The 17,923-nt window shown below is 48.6% G+C and overlaps 1 protein-coding gene across 1 annotated transcript in view; it reads left to right on the top strand.

Moving 5' to 3' along the window:
• Positions 4,995 to 17,923, top strand: part of LOC109831020 — a 19,842-nt gene continuing 6,913 nt past the window's right edge. Inside the window, exons 1-3 of the mRNA XM_020398364.1 lie at positions 4,995 to 5,043; positions 5,115 to 5,294; positions 5,366 to 5,465. Of these exons, the coding sequence (XP_020253953.1) occupies positions 4,998 to 5,043; positions 5,115 to 5,294; positions 5,366 to 5,465 (326 nt within the window). The 5' untranslated portion in view covers positions 4,995 to 4,997. The remainder of the gene's footprint in view (positions 5,044 to 5,114; positions 5,295 to 5,365; positions 5,466 to 17,923) is intronic.

Below are 17,923 nucleotides of genomic sequence, written 5' to 3'. Positions count from 1 at the left end.
AAGTTCGGGGGGGTCAGAATTCAGTCAAAACACCCTAGGGGTGTCTCAACAAAACCGAGACACCCTTGGGGTGTCTCGGTTTTGCCGAGACACCCCTAGGGGTGTCTTTGGCTCAACCGTGGTCCCCCCTTGGTTTTGTCCTTTTCTTTATTTTGTTTCCCCCTCTTTTGTTTTCTTTCTTGTTTAAATTTGTTTCCCCTTTTGTTTTCCCCCCTCTTTTCAAAAGAGAATTCATCTTCTTTTCCCTCTCAAACTCTTTCTTCTACCTCTCTCTCTTTTTTTTTTCAAGAGCTCCAAACCTCAAGAAAAGTTCGGATTTTTGTATGCTCCTCATTGGCCGAAATTGATCTCCTCCCACTAGGGTTTCTTCCTCCACCTTCAAGCTCAAGTCTTGGCCCTTGGAGTTGGGGTTCTCAAGCCTCTTGATTTGGGTAAGCTCCCCTTCACAATCCTCTCATTTTTTGATAAAGATTGCATCTTTACTCTTGTAGTAGGCAAAAGGGTCGTGTATGCACAATTCTTTGGGGGTTTTGTGCAAAAGAGGCAATATGACCAAATTTTGGGGGGGTTTTTTTGCAAAATGGGACTGAAATTCGTGGGGCATGGATTCATGTTTATTTGATCAAGAAAAGTGAAGGGTGCTTTATGCAAGAGTTGTTGAGGGGTTAATTTGCAAAACATCCCATAAATGTCTTAGAGGGGCTTATTTGCAAAAAGGCAGCGAATTTATGGCTGAAATCCAAGGAGTTTAGACTAAAAATTCATGATCAAAGTTTTGATAAGGGTATGTGGACGTTAAATTGGGATTTGTGAAAGGGTCCATATGCAAAATTGGCTCAATTCTACAAAAGGGCTTATTTGTAAAATTAACCAAAATTGTGAGGTACCGGGGGGTGCTATATGGTCAGATATGATGACCATGACCCAACCCGGGCGTGTCCTTGACCCGAATTTTGGCCTTGAACACGAAGGGTATTTTGGGTATTTCACCAAAATTCACCGCGAAAAATGACAATCATTATTTCGCGTGCACGAAATTTGTAGGTTTAACTAGACTTCAATTATGAAATCCTATTTATGTATAGGATTTTAATTAAAGTTCTTAATTTTCCTTTTAAATTCCGTGTATTCATATTTTAGATTGTACTTGACTTGCTGCTTTTCGTTGCAGGTTTGCAATGTCTCTGCGCCGATCTCGACCTCGTAGGAGTCGTTCTCATTCACAGCATAGTGAGGAAGAGGTTCCCGCGACATCTTCCCCCGCGGCCTCATTCTTCGGGGGTGGGAATTTATATAAATCCTTTCTTGTACCCCTGATTGACCTCTTTGCGGGTCATGAAGGAAGAACCGACACCCTCCTTCGCGGGGGTTAAGGTTTCAGACTTGTCTTGCTTAGCCAATTCAAGTCTTCTGGTATATTGGGGCGATTTTGTGTCGTCCTACACCTTATAGTTCGGTGTATGTTACCACGTTATTCACGTGATGATGCATACCATTCTTCCAGTGTAGGTCACTCAAAATCGTCTCTCCAATTATTCCGTGGATGAGCTTATCATTCTTCTTATGAATTTTCTGACTCCACCCTTGTGTCTTATTGCAGTGGAGTTTCCCGCGGGTAGCCTTCCTCCTCACGCCAACACCGGTTGTAGTCGGGAGGTCTTCTCTTCAGTTTCCCTTAGGCAGGCTGTTAGCCCACTTCCTTGGTTCGATAGAGGTCGCTCAGACGAATCTTGCCGCTTGATACGGGAAGGAGGGCGCCATTGCTTGCGCCAGCTTATTACAAATGCCTCCTTCACCCCGGATTCTACCTCCACTCAGGCTTTAAAGAAGCCGAGCTTCTTGTTCGGGGATCATGTCGAGGATCCTGCTGCGCTGACCCTTGGCAAGGAGCACTGGCTGACTCTTGACGGGGGAGCTTGTTTGTACATCCCCTCGATTCCGCGCCAATATTCTTTCAGTCACTTGAAGGGGCAAGCCGTGGAGCGACAGATGTCTTGGCACCTTACTGATGATGCTGAGCGAGTTCAGTGTGGATATGCCACTCACCACAAGACTCCTGGCTCTAACGGGTATCATGACGTTCGTGGTCTTCGACCCGGGATTATGGGCCTTGACACTGCACCCCCAGGCGAGGTATCAGCAGCTGCTCCTACCGTGGGTAATCGTCTGGCTCTTCTGGGGAGAAGGTTACCTCCACCAGATTATAGATGCTATGGTTGGGCTTCCTCACTAGCCAAGGGGTGGTGGGCACGCATGACCAGTTTTGTCTTAGCGCGTTGGGAGAGGGAACTGAAGAGCAGTGGGTTGTATGCACCTATACGAGCCACCATGTACGGAATCCCAGTCAGCTGTCGCCATTTCTTGGCTTTGCTGGAGACCTACATGCCTGACAGCAACACCTTCCTGACCAGCGGTGGTGAGTTAGGGTTGGCCTTGCACGAGATGCATCATGTTTCTGGTCTTCCGATGGGGGATTGCCCGTATCAGGAGTATTTTCCCTCGAACCAGCAGTTGGAGTGTATGAAGAAAGATACTCCCGACATGTATGACACTCTCTGGGATCTTACCTGTCATTATCACACCTCCTTGGTTCAGACTTCTCCTCAAGCGAAGAGGAAGAGGCAGGTCAGCTTGAAGCAGTTTGCTTGCTATTTGTTCCAGAACTTGGAGGGTAACTCCGACGAGCCCGTTCATGCGTTAGATATATTGGTCCCTTCTGCGGTTAATGAGTTGCTGGAGAAGACTGAGGCTCAATCTTACACTATTGCCAGTGCTGAGGGAACTTTTCCCGCGGGGACCAAGTTTCGCTCTTTTCTCCGCCGCGCACAGAAGTCCATAGGGCCCCGGACTCTATTAGCAGGCTACCTTGCCCTTTGGTTGAAGAAGTGTGTTGTCCCGCACCAGCCTTCAGATGCTCTACCCATCGAGGTGCTCTTCCCTGCAGTTCAGCTAGCTTACGGGAGAGAGCTTTCCCTGCTCCCAGCGATGGTTGCTGGCATCCATTGCGGGCTTAGGTGTCTGGTTAGTGGCTTTACACAGAGGGGTTCTGAACCATCGACTGAGCTTACTAATCCGAAGGTCGAGCTTCCTTACGCTTATCTGATGGCGTGGCTCGTTCTTCACCGCCCCGACTTGATGTCGGCGCCCAGCGTGGTAGATGTCCCTGTTCCTTTCATGCAGCTGTTGGAGAAGTGTAGATGGATTGGGCCCAAATTCAGTGATGTTCAGCGAGAGCTTCGAGTCCGTAAAAGCTGGGAGTTCTTTAAGTGCTTTCCCCACTTTTCGGGTCGCTATGGTGACACACTGATTGATGAGGAGAAACCCAGAAGTGACCGGACCATTCTTGACGCTGGTTGCTTCCGGTGGTTAGTGAACATCCGCGTAGGGTATCTCGTCCTTCGGGTGAAGAATCAGTGCCACATAGAGCCTTATCTCCCTTGCCGCTTTGCTCGCCAATTCGGCTATGACCAACTGTATGTCGGGAATCCGAGCCGTAGCCTGCAGGTTGAGGGAGGATTGATTGATGGCGTACGAGCGTGGCTATGGACGATGGTGGGCTGCACTGGAGCCCGTTTTGCTCTTCCTTCGTATCGGCGTAAGCCACTGATCACTTTCCTCAGCTGCAAGTGGTTCCTTTCTGCATATGAGTCCATCAGCGTGAGGAGCCTCTCAGAGTTGCAGTCCGAGTACGCGGTCCGGGCTGCTATGATGGCTGGTCGCAGAGCTGAGCTTGCTCAGAAGCGGAGAAAAGGGCATGCCAAATCTCTTGTCTCAGACGAAGAAGGACTTCTCCCTACGGGTGACGATGACGAGACCTCCGAGGAAGAGTATGTGGATGCAGATACCGGCAGAGGGGATCTCGATACCGGTTTGTCCTGTCTCTTTTAATTTTCCTTTTTCATAAATGACAGCTCTTTTTCATTGAAATGGCTATTGTCACTTTAGGTAGGGCAGCCAATGATCATGAGCCACCAGCTCCTACACACGTTGAAACGTGTGATAGGCCTGCGCATGTTCGACCTGTTGGCCCTCGAAGGGTTGGTGCCCTGAAGAGGAAGAAGACCGCCCACAAGCCCCATGACGGTCAGCGTCCCTATGGAGTAGACCTAGGAAGCACCGCCGATGGAGGAGAAGGTAACATTTCATTGTTTTAAGGTGATTTACCTTTTGGGATTTGTAACCATGTTTTATGCTTCAGGGTTCTTCGAAGAGGGCGAAATCCCACCGGGTCCGGTGTCCCCTGGTGCTGATAACATGGATTGCCTTGTGCAACAAATGTGTGACGCTCTGCACGACGGGTCCTTGGGCATTGATCTGAACATCGACCTTGAGCAGATGAATAATGTTGAGCCCGCAGTCCCTTGTTCAGGTACGTCCACATTCAATGTCATTTTCCTCAAGCCTGGGGAAGGAAGACTTCTCGTTTTTGCTGAAAGTATTTTCTTGAGCTTTCCTCATCTTTCATCATTCAGGTTACCCTGCAGATGTTGCGATGGAGGGGCCAAGCTTCTCGAAGCCGGATGCCGGTTTATTAGCTGACATGTTGGCTGAGCAAACTTCCAGAGGGACCGAGAGACCATTCCTTGGGAATGATTCGTCTACCGGTACATATCTGATTCTCCTCCTCTTGCCCGATCTTTTATTTGACTAATGAATGATTGACTATCGCAGCGTCAACTATTGGAGTTAGCCCGGTATCTATCCCTGGCATATCCAGTTTGCCTCAGAATGACGGGCTTGCAGGTATGCATACGATTCAGGGATATTGTACTTTCCTATGTTCCTCTGGCTTTTGACTAATATATGAGTGCGATCATAGGACCAGCCACTAGGACTGATTCTCATATGACTCCTGGCATCCCTCAAATGCCTACGGGTGAAGGATCTACAGGTATGTAGATGACTGTACTATCCCAATCCTTCTTATTGGTCTAAATTTTCATTTTGACTAATAAGAGAGTGCCATCATAGGACCAGCCGCTTGGGCTGATACTCTTATGACTCTTGGCATCCCGGCTGTATCTGAGGACGGGGGGAATGCAGGTATGCATACGATTTTCTTGTCCCGATTCTCTTTACTTTTCCATTTGGTTAACGTAGGAGTGTCACTGTAGGACCGGGCGCTGGGCCGGATACCACTACAGTTCTCAGGACTGAAAGCCTTCATAGTAATGGTGCCTCCTCACCTTTGCCGAGTGGTATGGGCAATCCGCCTGCAGGTGCTGATATACCTTCTCCTGCTAATGTCTCAGAGCCCGTCGGACCTCAACCCGAAGGGACGTCCGTTGGCATCGGTATGCTCCGAACTTGCCTTTTGACTTTCCATATTCGATAGTTCACTGAGCTTCCAAGTTGTTGCTTGTAGGATCTCGCTCTTCTTTGCACGAGCGTGTCCGTAGCCTTTTGGCCGATACTGATCCTGACAGAGAGGCTTTCCGTACGGACCTCAGCTTCTTCACCGCCTGGTATAATGGCTTGATCGAGAAGCTTCTTCACCGAGGAGGCGGCTTCGATCAGTTCCGGCGTTCCTTCTCTCGCCACATGACGATGATGAGGGAAGAAGGATACCCGGAACTGGCTGATTCCTTCACTGCTGATTTCGCCGCCCTGGAGTCAGAGATACGAGAGTTGAAGGAACTGGAGGTTACCGGGACTTCTTCTTTCGTATCCTCTGAGTTAGAGCATAGGATGGAGCAGTGGCGTGAACTGAGATCTTCCGTCGGGCGTGAGCTTCAGTCACGCGAGAGCTCCCTTGCGCATCTAATGGCTAACATGGCGAGGATGGATAGGGAGAAAGCTGAGTTACTCCGTTCCTTGGACTCGAATCGCGAGGAAGCGACTAGGTTGAAGGAGGCCTTGAAGCGTGCCGAGGAATCCGCCGTTCTTATCGCAGATGACTTGATCGGACTAGAGCGTTCCCGTGACCGGGTACTCGAGGAGTTCGGATCCACTCAGGAGGGATTGATGAAGTTGAAGAGTGAAGCTGCGGAGATCTTGAGCTGTTCTGAGGAATCTGCCCGAGCAGATCTGCAGGCGGGACTTGAGCAGAGCTATACAGATAGACTTTTTAGCTTAAAGTCTCATATTCTTAGCCGTCAGTTGCCTTCGGGCTAATGAGCTCTTTGTTGTATGCTTTTGACTTGACCTATTAATAGAAACTCCGCATTTGCTTCTTTCTTTGTGATTTGTCTATATTTCTTCTGAATGACAAATTTTATGGGATTTTTGGCAAACCCCCAGCCATCAACGGGTTTGATATGCCTTTACCGATCACCGTTTGAATCGGGCTAGCATGTGGATTGTCTAGATCCGTTCCACATGTAACGTTGTGCTAAGAGAGTAAACTCTCTGAGGCTTTGTGCTATGATTTTGAATACATAGGCTTCGTCTTTCTTACGGGAATAGACTACCCGGCAACGCGTGTTAGGCATTGACTTTGGGGTTTTTGGCAAACCCCCAGCCTTCAACGGGTTTGATACGCCTTTACCGATTACCGTTCGAATCGGGCTAGCATGCGGATTGTTGAAATCCGTTCCGCATGTAACGTTATGCTAAAGGAATGAACTCCCTTAGACTTAATGCTACGACTTTGAATACGTAGACTTTGCCCTTGTTACGGGAATAGACTATCCGGCAACGCGTGTTAGGCGTTGACTTTGGGGTTTTTGGCAAACCCCCAGCCTTCAACGGGTTTGATACGCCTTTACCGATTACCGTTCGAATCGGGCTAGCATGCGGATTGTCGAAATCCGTTCCGCATGTAACGTTGTGCTAAAGGAATGAACTCCCTTAGACTTAATGCTACGACTTTGGATATGTAGACTTTGCCCTTGTCACGGGAATAGGCTACCCGGCAACACGTGTTAGGTGTTGACTTATCCCTACTTAGGATTCGGGATAAAATTCCCCACGCACCAAGTGCGCGGATTGGAAGTTGAAAGTTGTGTCAAATAGGAGAGGAAGAATTTTATATTCTGTCTCCCGCTGGAAAGGAAACTAGAGGTGGGATTCCCCACCCCCAGTATCTGGAAGGATGAACTGGGAATGGGATCTCCACTCCGAGCACCCGGAATGATGAACTGGGAGTGGGGTCGCCACTCCGAGCATCGGAAAGGTCCGAGGAGAGGAAGAATTTTATATTCTATCTCCCGGTGCTAAAGAGGAAGAATTTTATATTCTATCTTCAGCTGGAAAAGAAACTCGAGGTGGGATTCTCCACCCCCAGTATCTGGAAGGATGAACTGGGAATGGGATCTCCACTCCGAGCACCCGGAATGATGAACTGGGAGTGGGGTCGCCACTCCGAGCATCGGAAAGGTCCGAGGAGAGGAAGAATTTTATATTCTATCTCCCGGTGGAAAGGAAACTCGAGGTGGCACACCCCCAGAATCCGAAAGGCTCAAACGACCCTAACTGTCGTAAGGTTTGGTCATTTGACTCTGAAGAGGAAGAATTTTATATTCTATCTTCAGAACTGGAGAGGAAGAATTTTATATTCTATCTCCAGCAAAAGAGGGAAACTCGAGGTGGGATCTCCACCTCCAGAATCCGCAGGATGAAACTAGAAGTGGGATCTCCACTCCGAGAATCGGAAAGTTCAAACGACCCTAACTGTCGTAAGGTTTGGTCATTTGAACAAAAGATGACTCGGTCTTAGTCTCGACCAGGGTAAGTTGTGACTAAGCGAGGGTTCGAGATGACCCTAACTGTCGTAAGGTTTGGTCATTCGGGAGTTTGAAAGTGGACCTCTCGTTCATTGAAGGAATCGAGAGGGGACTTTGGCTTTGGTCCTAACTGTCGTAAGGTTTGACCAAGTGGGAAATTTGGAACGATCACAACTACGTGAAAGTTTGACCGCCCGATTTGTGGACCTCTCGTTCGTTGAAGGAATCGAGAGGGGACTTTGGCTTTGGTCCTAACTGTCGTAAGGTTTGACCAAGTGGGAAATTTGGAACGATCACAACTACGTGAAAGTTTGACCGCCCGATTTGTGGACCTCTCGTTCGTTGAAGGAATCGAGAGGGGACTTTGGCTTTGGTCCTAACTGTCGTAAGGTTTGACCAAGTGGGAAATTTGGAACGATCACAACTACGTGAAAGTTTGACCGCCCGATTTGTGGACCTCTCGTTCGTTGAAGGAATCGAGAGGGGACTTTGGCTTTGGTCCTAACTGTCGTAAGGTTTGACCAAGTGGGAAATTTGGAACGATCACAACTACGTGAAAGTTTGACCGCCCGATTTGTGGACCTCTCGTTCGTTGAAGGAATCGAGAGGGGACTTTGGCTTTGGTCCTAACTGTCGTAAGGTTTGACCAAGTGGGAAATTTGGAACGATCACAACTACGTGAAAGTTTGACCGCCCGATTTGTGGACCTCTCGTTCGTTGAAGGAATCGAGAGGGGACTTTGGCTTTGGTCCTAACTGTCGTAAGGTTTGACCAAGTGAGAAATTTGGAACGATCACAACTACGTGAAAGTTTGACCGCCCGATTTGTGGACCTCTCGTTCGTTGAAGGAATCGAGAGGGGACTTTGGCTTTGGTCCTAACTGTCGTAAGGTTTGACCAAGTGGGAATGTGTGGCGAAGACTATGAGTAATCGAACACCAATGAAAGTTTTGTGAGGGAAAATTAATCCCTCGAATGATTGGATCTCATCTGATGAGGGTTAGAGTCTGACAAACTAGAACATTCGGGGTTCGAATGTGGACTTCTTGTTCATCTCTCTTATACCGACCAGGTTATCCCTAAGAATACCCCAATGTGGTATTCTTCCGGGAACTTCCCGATACATCAGCTCCTTCTGAAAGGTGCTAAGGATAGTACCTCTTCAGGAATTTGCCATTTATTGGCATCATCAGCCGATCACCATCTTTGGTGACTAGGCGATAGGCGCCGTTTGAGTAGACTGTTTCTACTACGAACGGTCCTTCCCATTTGGGCTCGAACTTGCCCTTCTTCTTGGAGCTCAGGTTCATAGGATGTCTTTCAGTTAAGACCAAATCCCCTTCCTTAAAACTCCTTTGTCGAACCTTTTTGTCGAAGGCTCGAGAAATTCTGGCTTGGTAGAACTCGATATGCTGTTGAGCCTCCAGGCGCTTTTCATCGAGCATCTCGAGTTCTTCGAGGCGCTTTTGATGCTGTTCTTCGGTCGTCATTTGGGTTGTAAGGGCGATCCGAAGAGATGGAATTTGAACTTCCAAAGGGAGAACGGCTTCACATCCATATACTAATGAATACGGGGTTGCACCGGTTGGTGTACGTACCGTGGTACGATAGGCCCATAGTGCTGCACCGAGCTTGTCATCCCAATCTCGCTTGTTACTTTTCACAAGCTTTGACAAAAGTTTTATGATAGTCTTGTTGAAGGCTTCAGCTAATCCATTTGCTGTGGGATTATAAGCCGTTGATGAGATGTCCTGAATTTTGAATTTTTCGCAGAACCTTATGAAGGCGTTGCTGACAAACTGAGGACCATTGTCATGTATGATTCGTCTTGGAACACCATGCCTGTAAATGATGTGGTGCTTGATGAATCCAATGACGTTGCTCGTCTTAACTTCTCTGAGTGGAATTGCTTCAGCCCATTTGGAGAAGTAATCGGTAATCGCCAGGATGAACCGGTCGCCTTTGATCGAAGGGGGATTTATAGGACCAACAATGTCCATTCCCCAAGTCTCGAACGGCCAAGATGTTACCGAGGGATGCAGATGCTCCGGAGGTTGGTGCATATAATTCGCATGTACTTGACACGCATGACACTTCCGGGCATATGTGATTGCTTCGCTCATCATGTGAGGCCAGAAATATCCCATTCTTCTGATGCGATCATAAAGCTTGGGGCCAGGCTCGTGCGCGCCACACTCCCCTTCATGTGCCTCTCTAAGCACTTCTTGGGCTTCTTTGGTTGATAGGCAACGCAATATCAGCCCATCGTACCCCCTGCGGTATAGCGTTCGATTCTCTGTATTGTAGTAGAATCTGGGTGCTCTTCGCCGGATTGACTCTCTTTCCTTCACATCTTCTGGCAAGATTCCATGCAGGACGTAGTCAATGATGGGGAAACGCCAATCTCGTGGTTCGAACTCGATTTGAGTAGCGTGTACCTCTTGAACTTCTTCTTCCTCGGCATCTTCACTGTAAAGCGGCACTAGGAGTTGGTGAGTTCTTACCGTAACAAATTGCTCTGTTTCGGGAGGCTGCGCTAGTGACACGGCCAATGCGGCCAACGCATCTGCATAGGTATTCTGTAGCCGTGGAATATGTTCGATGAAGAATCCTTCAAATGATTCCGCTATCTCCACTGCCATCTTATGGTATGGAATGAGATCTTGGCTTCGAACTTCATATTCTCCTTGAACCTGCTTGACTATCAGTTGAGAATCGCCGAAGGCTTCGAGATACTCAACCCCCAGCTCCTTAGCGAAGTTGAGTCCGATAATCAATGCGTTATACTCTGCCACATTATTCGAGCACGGCTTGGTTAGTGAGTAGGCTCGGGGCATCACATGTTTTCCTGGGGAAACTAAGACCACTCCAACCCCGGAGGAGACCTTAGAACGTCCAGGAGTATCTGTGACAAGAGCTGCTCGAGAGGCGCCATCGAAGTACAAACGCCACACTTGTTGGTGCGAAGTTGCGTTGACTTCGTGAGTTTCATCAGGTAGGTCGTCGTATATCTCGGCAGGATCCGTAGTTGGATTAGCTGCCAGGAGATCACAGATGGCTTGCCCTTTCACTGACTTCTGTTGTTTGAAGTGCAGATCGTATTGGGACAAGAGTAAAGCCCATTTTGCCAACCGCCAACTCATGGAAGCTGGTTGAGTCATGAACACCCGGACTGGGTTAACCTTGGAGATGACATAGATGGTCTGTCCGACCAAGTAATGCCGCATCTTTTGGATGGCGAACACCAGAGCGAGGCATTCTCTCTCGATCATGGGGTACCGAGATTCCGCGCCCACCATGGTTCGGCTTAAATAATACACCGCCTGCTCGTGACCGTTATCGTCATCTTGTGCAAGCAATGCACTTAATGAATGGCTCGTCGCCTTGACATAAATCAAGAACGGTTTGCCCGATTTCGGTGCAACGAGTACGGGAGGTTTTGAGAGATATTCTTTAATGCTCTCGAACGCTTTCTGACAAGCTTCATCCCATACAAATGATACGCCCTTCTTTGCGAGCTTGGAGAATGGCTGGCATTTTCCTGAGAGGTTCGAAATGAACCGACGGATATAAGCCAATCGCCCCTGCAATCCTCTGAGCTCCCTGAGGTTTCTCGGAGGTTGTAATTCATTGATCGCCTTTACCTTATCAGGATCGATGTGGATACCTTTGGTGGTGACGACGAATCCCAGGAATTTTCCACTCGACATTCCGAGGAAAGACTTGGTAGGATTCATCTTCAACTGATGGGCTCGCATTAAGTCGAACATGGTCTTTAAGTCTTTGATGTGATCCTTTTTATCACGACTTTTCACGACCAGATCATCTACGTAGCATTCAACAGTCTTTCGGAGATGATCCTGAAAGATCTTTGACATAGCTCGTTGATATGTAGCACCTGCGTTCTTTAAGCCGAAGGGCATAACTGTGTAACAGAAGACACCGAGGGGCGTTCTGAATGCGGTGTGCTTTTCATCATCCGGATGCATCTTTATCTGGTTATAACCAGAGAAACCATCCATGAAAGACATCCTCTCGAACCCACACGTATTGTCGATGATGACATCCGTGATGGGGAGGGGAAAATCATCTTTTGGGCAAGCAGTGTTGAGATCCCGAAAGTCGATACAAATCCTGACTTTCCCGTTCTTCTTAAGGACTGGGACAATATTGGCTAGCCATTCTGGATGTTGCTCCTCTCGAACGAAGCCCGAGTCAATAAGCTTCTTGACCTCGGATTCGATCGCCTCCATCATTTGCGGACGAAACCGTCTTTGTTGTTGTTTGACTGGTTTGGCATCCATCTTGATATTGAGACGATGTACTGCTACGTTCGGGTCGAGTCCTGGCATGTCTTCATAATTCCAGGCGAACACGTCAATGTACTCCTTGATAAGAGAGATTAACTCTTCTTTCTCATCGGGTAGAAGACTATCGCTAATGAATATCGGTTTAGGATTTTCCTCAGTTCCCATATTCACCTGGAGTACTTGATCTTCGGTAGGAGGCTCTCTTTGCTCGAACCTATCACCATACTGCATGTTTAGGTGGTGAACCCAAGGATCTTCCCATGTTGGCATCTGGTCGTCTTCCTCTATTGCGGTAGGATCGACCGTGACCATATTTGACATCAACCTTTTGAACGTCTCGCCAAGGCTAGTGTCGGAACCCCCAGCCGAAGAGTCGGAAGAGTACCCGTTTCTAGCCTTGTTAGCGATCTGATCAATGATTTGCCAGCAACATTCGTCGTCGGACGAGGAGACGTAGCCGAGACCTCTTTTATAGCGATAATAATCGTCGGGTTTTCCCTTCGGTACATAGGCCATTCGAGGTGGAACTCGTGGGCCTCGACCAAAGAAAAGACCTTCTCCGAGTGTGAAGTCATACCCATACTTTTCCATCATATCGCGCGCTTTTGCGTCATATCTGAATAGATGAGGAGCAGGTTTATCTTCGTCTTCTTCTTCCTCTAAGAAGTGATCGGGTGTCGGATCTTCTTTTCCTTTGCCGTAGACGACTTCTTTTCCACTCCATTTTCCCGCGGGGATGACAAGCGTCGCTCCGCATGGATCTTGTACCTGCTTTTTCGTCAGACAAAATGACTGAAGAGGCATATGTAGGTCAGGATTATCACAAAGCTCTTTAGTGACGTCATCCAGACACATCAAATACTCTAAATCATCGTTTATTGATAGTTCTTCGGCAAGTTGCCAGTTACAACTATTCTCCGATGATTCATCATCGTCAAGATTGATTACAATGGGTACAATGTCATTAAGAACAAAACCACCATCATAATCAAGCCCTGGTTCGGTATCAGCTTCATCTCCGCTGTCCGTTCCTTGGGCCGATGGTTCAGTATCGGATTCAGCGCCGTATAAAAGGGAATCGGTGAAGTAATTCTCCAATCCCTTAAACGGTTGCTTATCCGCGACCACCGTCTTGACTTCATTGTTTGTGTCTACATATTTGAGACACTGATGTAGAGTTGACGGGACTATAAGGTTACCGTGGATCCAAGGTCGACCCAACAGTAAGTTATAGGATGTTTCCGCGTCAATCACATAACAAGTGACCTCCGACCTCAAATCCCCAATCTGGCACTTGACTCGGATCTTCCCCAAGGGCCTAGACCCGCTGGTGTTGAATCCATAAATCGTAGTGCCAGTGGATGCTAATTTGCTAGTCGGGATTCCGAGATGATGCATCAATCGGAATGGCATGATGCTAACAGCGGAACCCGGATCGACTTGGATCCGGTTGACAACGCTGGAGCCAATGTGACCGGTAAAGTACAACGGTCGGTCATGCTTTGAATTCTTCGTCTGCATATCTTCTTTAGTGAAGGAGATGCAGGGAAAGTGTTGCGCCGCCAGGTTGCATTGTTGAACTGACGGCTCTGGTCCTTCTGGAGATGGCTTGATCCGAGTCAGAAAAGCTTCAGAGTCACTTAAGGCTTCTTGCAGCGCTTTCCTTGTGTCCTTTGAAAGGCGCAACAGCTCGTATAGAGTTATGCGAGCTGGGATGTTGGCCAACTGCGCCATGATGTCGAAATGAGGCGGTGAGCTCGTATTTCCCGGTTTGTCTCTACCAATCGGATGATTGAATCGAGACTGCCTCGGGTTCTGGGCTTCTTGCCGCGGAGGCTCTTTCCCCTTCTCCTTTTGCTGGACTTTCTCCGCAGATGCGGGTGTTGGGGGAATTGCTGAGATTCCTAATTCTGCCAACGTTTTGGAAGGAGGGGTTTTGGTGCCCAATTGCTCGGAAGCGTCTGGGTACTTGTAGTGATACTCGTTCCCGCTTCGGGTTGCAAAGACCTCCTGTTCGTCTTCAGACAGTGGAAAGGTTGGGATTTTGTCGTCCTCTTCTCCTGGAATGGCAGAAGCTCCATAACAAGATTTCCCTTTTCCTTTTGACTTTCTTTTTGATGATGATCCGGTCCATTGCTCATCTGTGATCAAGTCCGGATGAACCCACAGAATCTCACCATTTGGGGTTGTGTGTGGCACGAGCCCTTTCTGGCGCTGTTGGTGAGGATCATCATTCACCGTCTTCACTGCTGCATTGATCACCGGCTCGTGTTGGAACCAACTCGAGGGAACAGTCCCGAAACTAATGGATACCATGTTTGCACCCACTTTCTTCTCTTTGGGCTGCTTCATGGTGATAACCCCAACATCGATTAGGGCCTGAATCTTATCTTTGAGAGCGTAGCATACCTTGGTGGGATGGTGCACCGCTCGGTGGAATGCACAGTATTTCGGATCGTTGACCCTCTTGGCATCTTCTTGATCCTGAATCGGTGGCAACTTGATCTTGTTGTTCTGAACGAGGTATTTGAAGATACCCGGGATTTCATCCTCCTTGAACGAGTAGGTCTTTGGGAACCTCGGCTCCGCGGCCTTTTGCCTTTGGGGCTGTTGTTGCCATCTCGATTGTTGAGGCGCCCTCTGTTGCTGCTGTGGCTGTTGCGGCTGTGCTTGCACCTCAAACACTTGATTCGCATCTACAGCATTTGCTTGTGTTTTCCCCTTACCCCTAGGGGTAAAGTTCTTCTTGGTGCACCGCTCTATGAAATGTGCAGTATTTTGGATCATTGACTCTCTTGGCATCTTCTTGATCCTGGATTGGAGGCAATTTGATCTTGTTATTTTCAATAAGGTATTTGAAGATACCGGGAACTTCATCCTCTCTGAACGAATAGACTTTTGGGAACTTCGGCTCCGAGGCTTTTGGCTTCGGGGTCTGCTGTTGCCACCTTGATTGTTGAGGCGCCTTTTGCTGCTGCTGTTGTGGCTGCGCTTGCACCTCGAACGTTTGATTCGTGTTCACGGCATTTGCATGTGCTTTTCCTTTTCCCTTAGGGGCAAAGTTTGGTTGTGGAGCATTATTAGCTATTTGACCCCTTTCTGCCTTCTTCCTTTTGAGGAATCGTTCGGCTCGTTCTCCTCGCACCTTCAGATCCTTCCAGGTCTTTGGTGGCGCCATTCCCATAGCTTCGAGGATGTCCAAGGAAAGATTGTTGTGACAGGTCTCGAGGATGAAGTCTTCGCTGCTCGTTCTCCTCGCACCTTCAGATCCTTCCAGGTCTTTGGTGGCGCCATTCCCATAGCTTCGAGGATGTCCAAGGAAAGATTGTTGTGACAGGTCTCGAGGATGAAGTCTTCGCTGACCGGATCCCTACCATTCATTGCTTTATTTCGAAACCTCTTCACAAAGTTTTCGACTGTCTCACCGTTCTTCTGTTTCTCCTCAAACAGAGTGCTGATTGAGACCTCAGTGTCATCGTCGAAGAAGTTCGTCAGAAACATGTCCTCCATGTCGTCCCAACTGCTGATGCTCCCCGGCTTGAGGCGACGATACCAATCGAAGGCCGCTCCGCGAAGAGTGCCAACGAATGACCGTACCATCAAGGGTTCATTGCCGGAGATTATTCCTAAGTGAGACTTGAAATATATTGATTAAATTGAACTTTGCCGGATATGGAATTGATTCCCACTCCCTTGGATACGGACATGGTATGCCGGGTCTTTTCACCTCTTGAGCGTTCATCAACGCGTTGATTTTGCTCTCCAAGTCCTTCATCTTCTTGTCCTCACTCGTATCTGTCTTCGAGTGGCTTTGGGGAGAGGTAACGTGGTCCTCTTTTGCATTATAATCTACAGGACCAACTCCATTATTGTTGTTGACAGGAGGGATAGTTATGTTGACATTATCCTCTCCTCGTTCATTCTCCTCTTGGTTCGTATTATTGTGACGACTGGGTTCTCCTTGGTGAGTTGTCAGAGCCGCGATCTGCTGATCATGCATTTCTCTCATCTGCTGCATGGCCATCTCCATCTCGAACTTGAAAGCTAGGGCGTCTTCAAGCATCTTGTTCATTTGTTCGGCGCTGATCATGAGTACCTCGCGGGGTTGTCCCTCGCTGGATACCGTGTTGTCCGAAGCAATCGCGGAACCAGCATCTGATGCTTCGTCTTCTGATGGTAATCTCGTCCGAACCCTACCATAGGTCCCTCGTGTAATGGTTCCGGACTGCAGATGGGTTAAATACCAGGGCACTAGCGGGATCGACTCGGGATTGTCCCCTGTTGATGCTCCTTTGCTGGCCATGTTGATGGTGACCTTCGGGAATTCTCCGTCTTTGACTATCCTTCTTCTTCGCTGGAAATGCCTAGGCTTAGTCCCAGACGTTCCGGTGGACATTCTCTTGAACACTGAAACTCTCCTTGGGGCTTCGGAGCAACAACATTCTGATAGCACCGCCTTGATGATGTTGGCACACGGACAGTGAGGCTCTGTGTCTCGTGCGTTTCGCTTCCAAGACTTATTCGCACCCCCAGCTCTATAGTACAACTCATCAATTTGATAACTGGAGCAACCTATAGAGTGTTGGCATGATTTTCCAAGTATAATATTATCATCATCAGACGAATATGACGCTTTATTAGCGTTCTCAAAAGTCGCTCGTTCCAGTCTACGCTTTTGTGAACGTAAAAACTTAACGGGCTCTTGAACTTCGACACGCAACCCGATGCGGTCGGTAATAGGGGTTTTCCCTTTGTTATTTTCCTGGGGGGAGTTAGAACGACCCCCAGTCGGGTTTATCATTAGGGGACCTTTCAACGGACCCAATCGCTCCTTGATAGGTACTTTACCTCGATTCCCTGGTAAGGGACCGAGGCGACCTTTCACAGGAACCCTGGATGTTGAAGGATCCGTGCTCATACCTGACCCCACCGGAGGTGCCGGGGTAAGGGGAATGGGACTTGGATTTGGTGAAGATTGGGCAGCAACATCTTCAACTCTTGGCTTAGGTGTTGGTTTCGCCTTTAGCCTCCATACTTGCTTGAGTTTTGGCGGAGTCTTGACCGCCTCTTCTTTCTGCATCTCCTCTGCTTTCTGCAAGAGAGCTCGGGCATGCGCGAGCAGTGCGCGGCGCTTCTTGATTCTCTCTTCGAGGGTGGAACGAGTCCTCGTGACATGAACCCACTTGTTCGTTTCTGTCAGGGAGGAGGAGTTGGTTACGTACCGTTGTTGCTCCAGGCATCGTCTCGATTTGAGATCTTCGTTGTAGCGAACCCCGTCCATAGGCTCCAAAGCCTTGGCCATTTGACGAGCAAGTTGTTGACGCCGTCTTTGGCGGGTTCTCTTTGATACTGCTGGAGCGCCTTCATTAGCCATCTTCTTGGCGGAGGAGATGCCCAGATCTGCGATCTCGACCACGTTGGGCGACGCGGAGACGCCACGTGGTGCGAGTGCAGCGACGGCAAGGGGTTCTTGGGTCTTTGAGCTAAGGGTCCCGCGAACGACTCTGGAGGAGGAGGATTTCCTACTCCTGCTTGGAGAGGCGGATCTCGAGGAGGAGGAAGAGAGGTACTCTTCGAACTTCTGCTGATCGAACTCGTATTCGATCTCTTCATTCACCCGGATCTTGAATGCCGGTTGCGTCACCCCGATCTCGGCAGCGAGGTCGGCGGCTCCCACTGTGGTCGCCAGCTTGTTTTCGGGGAAAGTTGCTGTTTTCATTGCTTTGAATCTGTTACAACTTTAAACGTTACAACAAGAATCGATAAAAAAGTCGGTCTTTTTATAAGACCTCCTCGTGCAACAAAACAAAGATTACAACTTTATCGAAAATAAACACGAGATCCCGTTTTGGTGCGGTCTCGCTTGCGTGGGTCTTTGGCCTGTGACAGGGACGTCAATATCCGTGGATCACCGGGGCAATCAGATCTGGTCCGGATAAATCGGACAGAG

This window comes from Asparagus officinalis, chromosome 2 (assembly GCF_001876935.1).
Source record: "Asparagus officinalis chromosome 2, Aspof.V1, whole genome shotgun sequence".
Lineage (NCBI taxonomy): Eukaryota > Viridiplantae > Streptophyta > Magnoliopsida > Asparagales > Asparagaceae > Asparagus > Asparagus officinalis.
Note: the sequence above shows the minus strand (reverse complement) of the source record. Positions and strands in the feature narration are given on the sequence as shown.